The sequence below is a fragment of the Gouania willdenowi genome, chromosome 5, assembly GCF_900634775.1.
Source record: "Gouania willdenowi chromosome 5, fGouWil2.1, whole genome shotgun sequence".
Taxonomy (NCBI): Eukaryota; Metazoa; Chordata; class Actinopteri; order Blenniiformes; family Gobiesocidae; genus Gouania; species Gouania willdenowi.
Window position 1 is genome coordinate 30467119 of NC_041048.1, and position 13497 is coordinate 30480615.

Below are 13497 nucleotides of genomic sequence, written 5' to 3' on the forward strand. Positions count from 1 at the left end.
ATCCTGTGGAGTTGTGGTCGCCTCCTCTCGCTGAGAGCGACACACCCCAGGAGCCCTGAACTCATTACGCACGGGCTAAGGTGAATCTGTTTGCCGTAGAAGAAAACGTGCAGTGCGTGCTGTTTTACTCCCTTCGTAGCTTGGGGTAGACGCTCACGATTGGCCGAGTGTACTGCTTTACGCCTTTCCCCCGCTGGCCTTCATACTCCCCACCCTTACCAGGGTGAGGGAGCACGGACACACTCTGATCCTGGTGGCTCCACATTGGCCTGCCATGCACTGGCTGGCGGAGATTCACCGGCTGCTGTGCGCTCGCCCATGGCAACTGTCATTGCGAAGGGACCTGCTGTCACAGGAGGGGGGCTCAGTCTTCGCTATGGGCTTGGCCCCTAAGTGGCATAATCGGTCAGCTGTGGGACTCTCACAGAGTGTGATTTTTACCATACAGCCCGCTCAGGCTTCCTCCACTATTTCTCTGTATGACTGTAAGTGGAGGGTGTTTGAGAGCTGGTGTCACTGTACGGACACACCCCCTTTCAGTGTTCTGTGGGGGTGATTTTGTCATTCCTGCAGAAGCTGATTGACAAACAGAGAGCCTTCTCCACGGTCATCCGCCCACTCTACTCATAGTAGGTGGGACAACCTGCCGTGGATGAATACATTTCACCAATCAGGATTGACATAATGAGATTGGGCTTCTGAGATATGAAGCAGAGGCGTATATCCCATAGTGAGACATCTCACTCATATTATTGAAAGAACCAGGGTTATGTTAATAACCTACAGTTTTTTACATAGTATTTTAGATAATTTTTGCAATAGAGGAAGAAAAAAAGTGACGAGATGATGATGATGATGATGATGACATTCTGTAGCATACATTTTCAAACTTTCCATGCTTTGAAATAGTAACTGTTATAAGTGATATTTGTACTTTCATCCAAAGACTTCATATGTTGTGAGGCTTCAGACTTTTAGTTCATTTAAGAGTTTCTTTAAGAGTGAAAGATTCAACAGTTGATTCAATGATTCACAATAAACAAAATGTAGCGAGTGAATTTTTCAAAATTGAGGATGTGAAATGGAACTAGGAGAGTTTGAACAGCAAGAAACTGTACACATAATGACCAAAGCAGGGTAAATTTGGTGACACAATGGTAAGAAAAGGAACTGATCACCGTCACAGTGTAGAGCATTGATTGGTCACTTCTAATAAGGGTTTAGCTGCTTTAATTTCACTATTCTCATCTCTCTTCACCTATTCTCTATCACCATCTGCCTAGCTATGATTACACTGACTCACCCATCGTTGTTGATGTCTGTCGCTGCCACTGCATAGCCAAAGTAGGACCCCATCTGGAAAGCATCATAAACAAGAGCCAGAGAGCCTGTAATCACACCAACAGACAAAGATCCCTTTCTTTTCCTTTCATTTTTGTCCACTGGGTTTATTTTATTTGTTGCACCCCTCACCACACTCCCCCTGAAGCTTTACTCTTCAATGCCTCAATCTCATAATCCCCAGAGATCTCTACTCTTTTTTTCTTGGAGCTAATGTTGAGGCTTCCACTGGCCTTCGCAGACGTACATTGTGTAAGGAGCAGAAACTCATAAGACTTGAGCTCTTCCACTTTTATTTCATGCTACATTTGGTCATGGTTCATGTTGGGTGACTTCACTAAATTGATTTAACATGCATTTATACAGAATTCTTAAGACTCATTGTGAATGACAAACCTAAACGAATGTCTTCCTTTGCTGAGTCACAATGTGAAACAGCTCATATCAAAATAAAAAAGCTGAAATCCAGGAAAGGTGAAAACTTATATATCTTCTTTTTTTTTGCCATACCATAAAAACAACAGCAATGTTCAGGCCAGGCTTCCTTAGGCAAACTGTAGCCCATGGACATTTAAGCTATAGACATTACTATGTTAAATAGTAATACATACTTTAAAAGCTTCTTGCCGAATCAAAAGGATTAGCACTGGTTAAAAGTGATTTAGTATTGTCTATATTGCAATCATTGTTAGTGCATGGATGATGTTCAGGATTTATGTAGTATTTACATCTTCTAAGGAACACATACTGATTTAATCTAACACCAAATTCACTCCTTTGGCATAAACTGATTCTGGATTTGATTTACAGCTGGATTAAACTATGAGCTGCATACTGTACAGTAAGCTTTTGACCCAGAGGTTTAGGCAAATTCTTTCCCCTACACTCTCCTTATGCAAACGCCACTTAAAATATGTCCCTACATTTAGGAAAAAGGAAGTAGGATGAACTCTGGATCCAGAGTTGCACATACCTGCTCTCCTGTCAAGTTCAGCAAGGAACTCAAATCCCGCCCGTCTAATATAGACACCTAGAGGGATACACATACAAGAGCTGTATTTTTATCCATAAACTTCACTTCCAAAATGCAACATTATGTTTTTTTTTTTATCTCTATACTTTATGTACTACCAGAAAGTTGGGAAACTTCTTACTAAACCATACAGCATGAGTCCTTTGGGAACTGCTGCAATAAAATCTGCAATATAAAAATCAAGAGGCGTGAAGATACAATTTTCTGCGTATCCACATACATTATAGAATGTGCTTCATAATCATTTGCCATTGTTGACCCTCACCTTCCTCATCATCCCCGCTGAACTCACCACCAGCCACTGAGTAACCTGCAGGTCAGAGAAGGAGCTGAAAACAACTGAAACAGGGTCATTGTACATATAATGAAAAGTCACCTAATGATTTTGTTATTGATTGTAAGTTGATATTTTGGAAGTTAGGAATGATCTTAGATTTTACAACCATTTCTATAGTTAAGAAGATTCACATCTATTGAGCAGCAGCTCTCTGTTGGATAGACACTTTACCCATACCTGATTATAACAGTAAGTTTGCTTTTCTCAAACAGTCCTCCATACTCAATAGCTCTGAATCCAACAGATCAGTAAAGCATTGTCCAGCTGCAGAACTGCAGCCTAATATTGTTTAGATTTTCTCCACTAGCTTTTACTTTACAACTGTGATGTGTACAAATGCCAACTTTCACACTCGATACAATCACAAATTCACAAATCCAACTGAAGTCTCAACTAACATTAAAAGAAAATACATTAAGTTTTTATGATGTACTGTAAAAACTAGGATTTAGCAGCCCTTTTAATATTTTGTCTGCCTACGTAAATAAATGATCAACTACTCCACACAAGGTTCCTGCTGCTTAACAGAAGGTTTTCCTTGCCGCCATGATGAATTCATGTTGGGTGTGGGATACATATGTATGTGTATATACGTATATATGCATATGTGTGTATCCATAAAATGAAGAGTCCGTCCTTAAGACTACTCTACTGTAAAGTGTCTTGAGATACCATTGGTTATGATTTGGCGCTATACAAATAAAAGATTGATTGATTGAACTAGTTTTTCAAAATGGAAACAATGTATCCTGTGGGGACCAATAATGTGTTGAAAGAACTGAGGAAAAATACACAGGTAAGACTTTGATTGATTTAGTCCCAAAGGAAATTCCTTGAGGCAAACTCAGAGGCATATGGGGACATTTAGACATATTTGAATCCTCCAGACCATGCAACCCTATTGCAGTCTTTTATTTTCAAGTGGAAATGAAGAATGTTCATTGCTGTCAGACAAAAAGTCAGGAAGCAAAAAATTATTTAGAAAAAAAATCCTCAGTGAACATTAAGATCCTTACTTTAATTTAGTTCCGTTTATGTGTGTATGCTCACCCAGGTAGCTGTCATCATAGCTCCCCTGCACCTGCCGAGTTTGGATCTGCCCAGAGACTGCCAACAGAAAGTAAGACGGGTAGTAGGCCTTTACGATCTCCTCTGTGGTGGCTGAGATTAGCTGACCTGATGCACAAAAGGGAAACAAACAACTTTTAAACTGCTACGTGATGTTTTATGGATTATTTATTGTCTTTAAAATGATGCCCCTGGGGGATCTGCAAAGGATTCATGCTACCCCACATTCCTGTAAACCTACCTTGCCAATAAAAGCTGCCTGGTCCTCCAAGTACAACTCTCCCATTCTTTAGCACCCAGTATCACAGGGGGAAATAAACACGGTGAACACTTCTTCTCACACAACAAATACAGAGAGGGTTCTACAAAAAGGTGTCTTACCTTGGTAAAGTCAACACTAAACCCCCCCTGACAGTAGCCCTGACCAGCAGGTCCATGTCTTTCTACAAAAACAAGAAATCCACAATGAAAATTAAGCATTGCGAAAAATCCTCATTTCAGTTCTCTGTTGATCATCAGTTATTGTGATACCTTACCTGTCCTGCATGGAGCATACTCAACAAAGGTTTTAAGGCCATCTACAGAGAGGTAGCAGGTTCCTGTAAGATCTGCAAAGGGTGTGTCATGTTCTGTCCTCCAGTAATACCTGGGAGCACAAGCCTGTAAAGCCAAACGAGACTGAGTTAAAGCTAACATTTAATCTGTAAGTTTCAGAGAGGGTCTCCTCAGTAGTTCGTAACTACAAATAAAAATGCTTGACAATTAAAAATCTACTTAAATTTCCAATGAAATGATAAAAAGTCTATAAGTTTTAGACTTTTAGAAACCAAGTTCAAATGATCTATAGTAAGGAGTTATTGGTGTTTTGTGACTAATGTATTAAATTTAGCTTTACTTATAACTACTATTATTTAAATTCTGCATATTAAATAACGTTCTTTAATTGTCAAATTTCCCTGAAGAAATATTTGTGGCAGATTATTGAAAAGAAATCATAAAATCAAACCTTTTTGTAATCATGTGATGTTCTAGCAAAATGAATCATTAAAAAGCATAATCAAGTCATTTTTGTACTGATGAAGCTAATACCAAATTTTCTGTTTAATCTACATTTTATTTGAACAGAACTAAGATTCTCTTTTTTTCAGTCTCGCTGCGTCACTATTTAGTATATGTATAATAATACATACAATATAATAATAAGTATATATATAGTATTTGACCTTCTCTAAGAACGCAGCCACTATCTAAGGTGAACAAATCCAGCAGACAGTCAGAAGACAGATTTGGTAGAACACACACACAGTCATTCTTATTCATTCTAATTATTGTAAATAAAAGTCTAATAATATTTTACATATATATCATAAAAAGTTAAAACAAAGCTCATGATTACATGAAACTCGTATATTTTGTTAAAACAAATGATCAAGCAATAATCTTACATCAACACTTTACCTATAGTGTTTGATACAAGAAAAGCGTACATATTTTGATTTTGGTCTTAGAAGTAAGAGAATGTTGTGTTTTGTCTATCACAGGCCAGTTTATTAGTTATTCAAGTTATAGAGTATATAATTAGTCCAAAAAGCAAATTGTACATGGTAATTTATGATGTTACAGTCTATATGACTTGTCATTAGACAAAGTATGTGAGATATTCTGCTTTTGACGAGGGGTTGAAAGTTATATCCAATGCGTATAAGAAGGAGGGGCAGGATAATGTGCAAACGCTAGAAATGCAAAGGAGTCTTAAGATCGGGGCTCAAGGCCTTTGCTCTAAGCTGTTGGCCATTGGTCCTTGTGTGTATAGCTCAGGGTTTGCTTTGAGCCCACAGCTGTGTACATGAGTGTCTTGTTTTTTCCCAAATGAATTGTTGTTCCTGGTTATTTACTTTCATGTTATTTTATATTTAGATCTGGCTAAAACAATTCCTCTGACTCTGTCTCTACGACTAATCTTTGGTTTAAACAAAGAGCACAGAAATTCCAACTTTGCTGTCAGTCGCTACTATTAACATGTTAACTAATAACGTGTTTGTGCAAAATGAATGCCATAGACAAATTAAAAACTATTGTAGTAGACTAAATAGCATAAACACTTGCAATGAAAGAAAACCATTTTAACTTGGTAGACATTTGAATAATCATGTTGCTGTTGGTTCTTCTGTGCAACAGTAGCCTGTTAGAGCTATCAGTCTATTTTCAATGTCATTTACAGGATCATTGATATCACAGCAATATATGCTTTAGACATAACCATGCTTACCAGTGTGCTGTTGCCATTGGAACGTACAGTTGCACCGAACCACTGATGGGACTTGAACTCCACCTGAGTGTTGATGTCATTGATGTAGAAGTAGCGATTTCCTGTGAGAACAGAGGAGATATGTTAAATAAAAGCTGTGATACCAAAGGTAACCTCACATTTTACTTCTCAAAAGGAGAAACTGAGAGTGAATTTCAGCAATTTTGTATTTGTTATCTTAACCTGGATCTGCTTGTTAGCCACGTTTTGATTTTTGGGCTCAAGGAGCCTCATTTAAGTGTTTTCCACAAGTTCCTGGCCTCTTTACATGGAGACTATATGGATGTATTCCTGTGCTCTGCTAGCCTAATCCTTCCTCTATGCATTGGCAGACTAGCAGCTGAAAGGGATCCTGGCCCTTACTGGCACTGTAAACCACATACTGTAGCTGTATTTTATTACTAGAACCTGTTTGAAGAAGAAGCCCTGCTAGTCCTGAAGAAACATAAAGGAAGATGCTGTTTTGTGTTTGAAGCTTTTCAAGAACAATTTTCAAGAACTTTCTAGTGTGAGTCAGTGTTTCTCATGTCAAAAGCAAACTCCTGTGCTAAACAGGGTGAACCTCCAGGCTTTGTATGGCAACAAGAATCAAATATTGAACATTTCCTCTTGTCTCATACAAACAACACACACAAACACATATGCAACAGTATACAGTGCCGGTACATTAATGTTTTATCCCAGTGCATACTGGTAGTGTTTTCCAGCATATGCTTCATACTGGGAACAATTTCTTGTCCACCTTCCTTAAACTTCCTCTTTATTCAGGGCAGTGGCTCAGTAAAATGTGACTGGCAGACTAAAGGTGTGAAGGGGAGCTGGTGGTGTTCCACAGAAAAGCTCATTCAGCATCTCAAGGATGGGGGCACGTTGCACATTCAGCTTTGTGCACTGTACACCCGAGATGGGTACACTCTGTGCATAAGACTGCATTCACATCTTACTTTTATTAATCCACATATCAAAGATAAGAATCACCCATGTTATTGTGCAGAAAAAGTAATGGTTCAATGGTGTGTTCTTTATTACTGTCTGCCGCTCCATCCTCCCTCCACTGGGATCCTGCTCTCACTGTTACAGATAAAGTTGCATTCTTTAGGGCTACAGCAGCTGCAGTAGGAAAGGAAGAACGCTACGCGCAAACAACACTACGTGACCAAACCCAAACACCAGTTCTAAATATCTGTCCAAACCCGACCAGTCCAGTGCTGTTGGGTCCCGTCAGGTATCCATCCTCTATCCACAGTATCAGCTGTGCTCCGGCGATAAACAAACAGTTGATGCGCGCTCCTGTGGCGGCTTGGCTGATGCCACTTTGGATAATAGCATCTGATAAACTCACAATTGTCAGTAATAATAAATACATAATTGATAGTTATTTATAATGTACAGCACTGTGTGCAAAAATGCACATCATTTGTTTTCTAAATGTTGATATTGTTCTCTACACCTCTGTTAATAAAGGTCCCTGTGTGACATTTGGCATGTGGCTTTAACTGACTTTATTTGAAGGGTTTGCCTCTGAAAAGAAAAAAGAAACTAGGATGTACGCTATGCTATAATAGTTAGAAGAAACCCCAATTACACCACAGAGAAAACAATATATATTGAGTAATGCCATTCTGGTTCAATTGTATGCATCAAAGCATCATCTCAAGGCAGGGGCAAAATATCGAGATATATATCATATATCGTGATATAACTTGAAAATATCGAGATATTTAAAAAATAAATAAATAAAAAGGCCATATCGCCCAGCCCTAGCATATACCTGTTTATGCAGGTGAACACTAGTATTGTGTCTTACATCTCAGGGTCCAGTGCAGATTGTAAACGCCTCATGGTGCCCAATGCTGTCCTCCAACTTGACTGCGCTTCAAAATCTCTACAACACGCTTCATTTTTATGGACATGGCTATAACAGTTATTTTTCCCCCGTGCGTAAAAGGATGGCAAATTGCACTCAGCTGGTGGTCCAGTAACAGAGTATATACTGTATCTATATACAGTATACAGTGACTTTCATGAAGTGAAGAAGTAGACGTGATGAATGTCACAAGGTGCTATTAAGGAGTCTTATTGATGTGGGATGGAGGACCTGTGCACCGTCCTTCTGGGTGGATGTCTCAGTCTGCTGCTGAAGGAGCTGTGCTACACCACAATCTGGTGTAGTGGGTGAGAGGGATTGTCCATGATAGCACCGACTGCCAGCACAGACGCTGCGCAAATCATTGCACTATTAGCATTTACGCTCCATTGGTTGTGGATCTGGCCATAAGTGGCTTACAAAAAACATCTAAATATCAAAGCTGCCCTTAAATTAAAAACAAAATTACATGATTAGTGGGCCAAGTGCTAGTCTGGGATTGGCACAAATTGGGGAAAAAAAACTTTAAACTAAAACACAGCAATATTTTACATTGAAGTACAGTACACATCTAAATTACATCTTGAGAAAAGTAATATACACATACTCAAAAAATAAAGGGAATGCTAAAACAACGCAGCATAACTCCAAGTCAATTACACTTTTGGGAAATCAATATGTTCAGTTAGGAGGCATCACTGATTGTGAATCAATTTCACCTGCGCAATTGTGTAAATGGAACAAACAAGAGGTGGAAACGGGAGGCCATTAGGAAGACAACCCCCATAAAGGAATGGTTCTGCAGGTGGTAACCACAGACCATTTTACTGTCCTTGTCCTTTTTGCCTAAACTGTGGTCATTTTTGCATTCTGCCAGTGCACTCACCCCTAGAGGTAGCATGAGGCAGTGTCTTCAACCCACAGAAGTAGCTCAGGTAGTGCAGCTCATCCGAGATGGCACATCATTGCACACTGTGGCAAGAACTTTTTTGTTTTTGTCAGTATAGTGTAAAGCTCATGTAGGAAATACCATGAGACAGGCCAGTACACCAGGAGACATGAGCGGTGTCACCGGAGGCCAACAACCCAGCAGCTAGACCCCTGTCTGCTCCTTCGTGTAAGGAGGAACATGAGGAGCAGTGCTCGAGCCAAAAAAACAACCTCCAGCAGGAAACTAATGTGCATGTTTCTTCTCAAACTGTAAGAAAAACTACATGAGGGTGGTACTGGCCCAATGTCCACAAGTAGGGCCTGTGCTTAACACTGTGCAGGACAATCAGCATATGCCAGAGAACACCAACATTTGCAGCTTTGGCACTTTGTGCACTTCACAGATGAGAGCAGGTTCACATTTAGCACATGTGACAGACTTGTCAGAAATTGGAGAAGTCGTGGAGAAGTTTCTGCTACCTGCAACATCATCCATCATGACCGGTTTAGCGGTGGGTCAGTGATGGTTTGAGGAGGTACCCTTACTACCATTAGGTATCAGGAAGAGATCCACATACCCATTTTAAGACCTGTGTTGCCAATTGGGTTTCTTTTGAACACAATGGGATGGAAAGATTAGCATTGGGTGGGTTCATCAAATTTGGGCTGCTTTTTACAACATTTCACTCTAACTGCTCGCCGGGTGCAACGTCGTTGAAGGACTGCAACCCAAAAGTACTTCTATCCTCAGGGTTTGTGCGTCCTCAACAGTCCAGTTTACTCCCTAACTTCAGCCACAAGAGGGTCAGTTTAAGGGAGAGTAAAGATCTCTTAGGAGAGCTCTTCTTCTCTGCTTCCTTGTCGACTACAAAACTGCTGAGTTGGAACTGTCACCCCCTGCAGTCACAGATTTTTTGGGTCACAACTGTTTTTATTTACTTTTGATAAACAAAAGAGGGTTACATTGACATCTTTAACGTTTCCTGATTTCTTGCACAAGTTAGACCAAAAAAGCTGGCTTGTAAAAACAGTGGAGGATCCCTTTAAGGGAATTAAACATCCCACAGTGGCCCACGTTTGCATTGTGAAATGCACACTTGAAATTAGTTATTTCCTTAGTTTTACGAGTAAATACTAGTTGTATCAATCTAATTATGATTAATATTTATCTGAAAAATGCTAAAAGGCTGCTCTGTTTCCCTGACAGTTTCAACAAAAATTCTCAACCAATAAAAAAAACTCCCATTTCTGCCTCAGCATATACAAACCAATGAAGGACCACCATTGATAATACCGAAGTTAATGCTTTAGAACAGGTTTTCTAAATCCTTAGGAAAATAAACTGCTTTAAAAGCCATACTAGTAGTAATTTACCAGTATGCTCGAACTCACTGGGAATGATAAGAACCCATACTAAGTAAGGGTACATGTATGAGTTATTATGTTGTTCCAGCTGCAAAAGAGACTTCAGAGGTGCCTGGCATCATGTTAACATGTAAATAAAACAAAAGGTAGACAACAAGTGTTGTGATGCGTAGGTACTAATTTGAAAAGAAGCTCAGGGGGAACCCAAAAAGGTTGGGAACCGTTGCATTAGACATTTAGACCACCACATCTACCAAGAATTGTGTTATTTTGAATATGATTCCAAAAGGATTTCCATTGATGATTCTTATGTTATTTTGTTCTAAATGAAATTCACTATTTTATTAATAAAATACATATTATCAACTGGAATATTTATTTCATAAAAGCAAGGCGTGACAAATTAAAAATCCAGGATATGTTGTTTATGTGTTTATTTGATTAGTTTTAGCAATGTAATTTGCTTCATTCTCTTATTGTATTGTGCAATCTAAATGTTTACTGTAAAAAAAAAATTAGAAGCTACCATCAGTGGTTAAAGTGGTGCTTTATTTAGTTGTCACTTTAAGTTTAGTATCAATATATCATTGCATTTTAATATTGTACAAATATTTAACATCTGCTCTTTATAGAAGCACAGTCAAAAACATTGCCGCTGCAAAGAGGAGTTCCTCATTGAGGCTGCCAATCAATGCTCACTGAGGGCTGTGATTGGATGAAACCCTCCTCCCTCCTCTCAGCATTTATAGGAGAGGTGGGGCCAACAGTGAAAGTTGATGATGCAGGGAAATCCAAATAATCCATCTCAGCCATATCAAAATTCTGTTGTAATAGTGGCGTTCAACCCTTAGAGGGCAGTAACTCCGACATATTACAACTAAATAAGCACAATTAAAACACTTTTACTAAAATGTAAAGAGTGGGACTAGGATTAATAAACAGCACTACTTAATACCTAAATACATATGTATTCAGCAGAAAAAAGTGGGTTTGGGGTTTAGTTACTCTTTAAATAAACGTTTTCCTTTTTAACTTTTTTTACACAGTATATAGTTAGTTCTCATTTAGATTTGTGGTTTAAAACTACAACTTGTTTTGCTGATTGTGAGCAGTCCTCTCCGAAGCACTGCAGACTTTTCTGTTGTTTATTTAGTGATGTTCCTGCCCGCTGTGCTTTGTGCAGTGGAGTGGGGACTCTCCTGAATGCATGTTTAGTTAATAGTGCCTGGCCTGTGTTGTGACACACACCATGAATTCTGAGGATGTGTGTGTGTGGGCTCTATCGGAACTTGCACTTTTTTTTTGGTTTCTGTAACAGAAATGTTTATAAACCGTGTTTATGTGTGTTTTAATATTCTTAGCTCTTATTATCATTGATGTGATAGCGGAGTTCTAACACCTGGGATAAGCTACACCCTGTGATCCTCAAACACTGCTCTTTATCGCTTCCTGCTTCTCTGATGGAGGTGATTATTTTTTCGGCAGGGCCGGGGGTCGGCCCAGTTCCTCTGAGGTTCGTGTCCACTTAATGACTCTTGCGCCTAATAAAGCATGCTTATGTTGCTCGGCCAGAGTCCAGAAAATAATCAAAGCTGCATGAAAACACTGCTAGTACAGACTGCACTAAGTGGAGGATGGGGGGAGGAAAAACTCAGCCATTATTAAAATACATCAAAGAGGTGGGTTTCAATCAAAGCGTAGTAGAGCAGTATTAGAAGTAAAATACCAGCAAACTGTTCTTCTAACCCCTGGCTTAAAGGTGCAGTCTGCAACTCTTATAAAAGTAACTTTTTGTCATATTTGCTAAAGCTTTCACTATGTATGGACAGCCTTACATGAAACTAGTAGTTTGTGTGAAAAAAACAGGTTAATTGAGTCCCCCCTGCTGCTCCTGCAGCTTTTGGAATGCACCGCGACCAACCAAAAAGAACCAATCAGAGCCAGGATTGTGCTTGATGGACTATCTGACAGTTGTTGCACACAGTCCCCACCCCCTTCCCCGTGGCTGGAGCACCATATTTTTTTACAGTGTATGGTCTGGAGGAGTAGAAGATGGAATTAGCAACTTTTCTGCTTGAAAGGTAATTACAGCTGCTTCATTAACATTGTTTGATGTGTAATTATTACACTAGAACTCTGTAGTGCATGTGTTGTTCATGTGCGCGCAGCAGCCTCCATGTGGGCTGCTGTGACACTGTGTTGTTGCTGCTGCTGCTGCTGCTGAGGTCTGTGCACATTGAGAGAGAAGCGCTGCAGTAATATGCTTTTAACAGTGTATGTTATATTACTGTGATGTTGCTGTCGGACTAACGTTAGCTTGTTAGCTCCTTTGACGGAGGGACTTTGGAAAGTTTGCAGGCAGGGCAAGAGAGCAGCGGGGAGGGAGGGATCTGAGATTTTGCGGACTGCACCTTTAAGAACAGCAGTGCTTAACCACTGGTGAAACCTATATCCACTTTAATGGCTAATTTAGAGACAGTTGAAAGTTTACCATTCATCACTATATCCGCAGTTTAACAATACTCAGGGCCCTATAAAATCAGTTTTATTTTTTCCAAATTCAATTTTCTTTTTTTCCAAATTGTTTGTTTTCCATTTTAATTTTTTTAAATTCAGTTTTTTTTAGAAATATGAATCACTTTTTCAGAAAATATTAGTTTTTAACTCCTGTGAAGAAACACAATTAAACAAAAATGTGTGTCAAAAATAAAGTAAGAGACAATTAAAAAGTAGATTTAAGTTGTCGTGACGTGGATTGTGCTGACTGCTCCTTTTTAATTATTTATGTCATATAAAAATGTATGAGAACAGCATTAATGTCACAATCTGAGCAGGTCTATTGTTTAAGTTTTTATAAACTTAAACAATAGACCTGCTCAGATTGTTTAAATGATCCTGATGACATCATTCCAAATGATAATGATTCCACAAAAATAAATGGACACAAGGATAAACCACCACTGGGGGCCAGAATATTTTACAGTATCAGAAGTTATCATTAAACTATGACGTTTCAAACTCTACAATCCCTGGTATCGATGGTCTCGTCCACAACAACACGCAACTTTATACCACGAATCTACAGTAACTCTGATGAGATGTTCAAACGCTCTGAGACTCTGAAACTGATTAAAGCTGATGAAGTTTTCACGGAGCGCCATGAGAAACGGACGGAGCTTTACAGGCACAGCAAAGTTAAACGGGCACTGGTGGCTCTGTATTTAGGAGTTAGTGATGATTTGCACAGT

The 13497-nt window shown here is 39.2% G+C and overlaps 2 protein-coding genes across 5 annotated transcripts in view; both read right to left on the minus strand.

Annotated features, from left to right (window-relative positions):
* Positions 1 to 13497, minus strand: part of LOC114462870 (formin-like protein 20) — a 474381-nt gene that overhangs the window by 86220 nt on the left and 374664 nt on the right. The window lies entirely within an intron of this gene.
* The window catches only part of LOC114462863 (integrin alpha-5-like), a 56126-nt gene that overhangs the window by 31339 nt on the left and 11290 nt on the right, over positions 1 to 13497 (minus strand). For all 3 annotated transcript variants that reach the window (XM_028445937.1, XM_028445936.1, XM_028445934.1), the window contains 9 exons: positions 6049 to 6149; positions 4316 to 4439; positions 4161 to 4222; positions 4021 to 4066; positions 3762 to 3887; positions 2640 to 2684; positions 2496 to 2539; positions 2315 to 2371; positions 1304 to 1356 (listed from right to left, as the gene is read on the minus strand). In XM_028445937.1, the coding sequence (XP_028301738.1) occupies positions 1304 to 1356; positions 2315 to 2371; positions 2496 to 2539; positions 2640 to 2684; positions 3762 to 3887; positions 4021 to 4066; positions 4161 to 4222; positions 4316 to 4439; positions 6049 to 6149 (658 nt within the window). The remainder of the gene's footprint in view (positions 1 to 1303; positions 1357 to 2314; positions 2372 to 2495; positions 2540 to 2639; positions 2685 to 3761; positions 3888 to 4020; positions 4067 to 4160; positions 4223 to 4315; positions 4440 to 6048; positions 6150 to 13497) is intronic.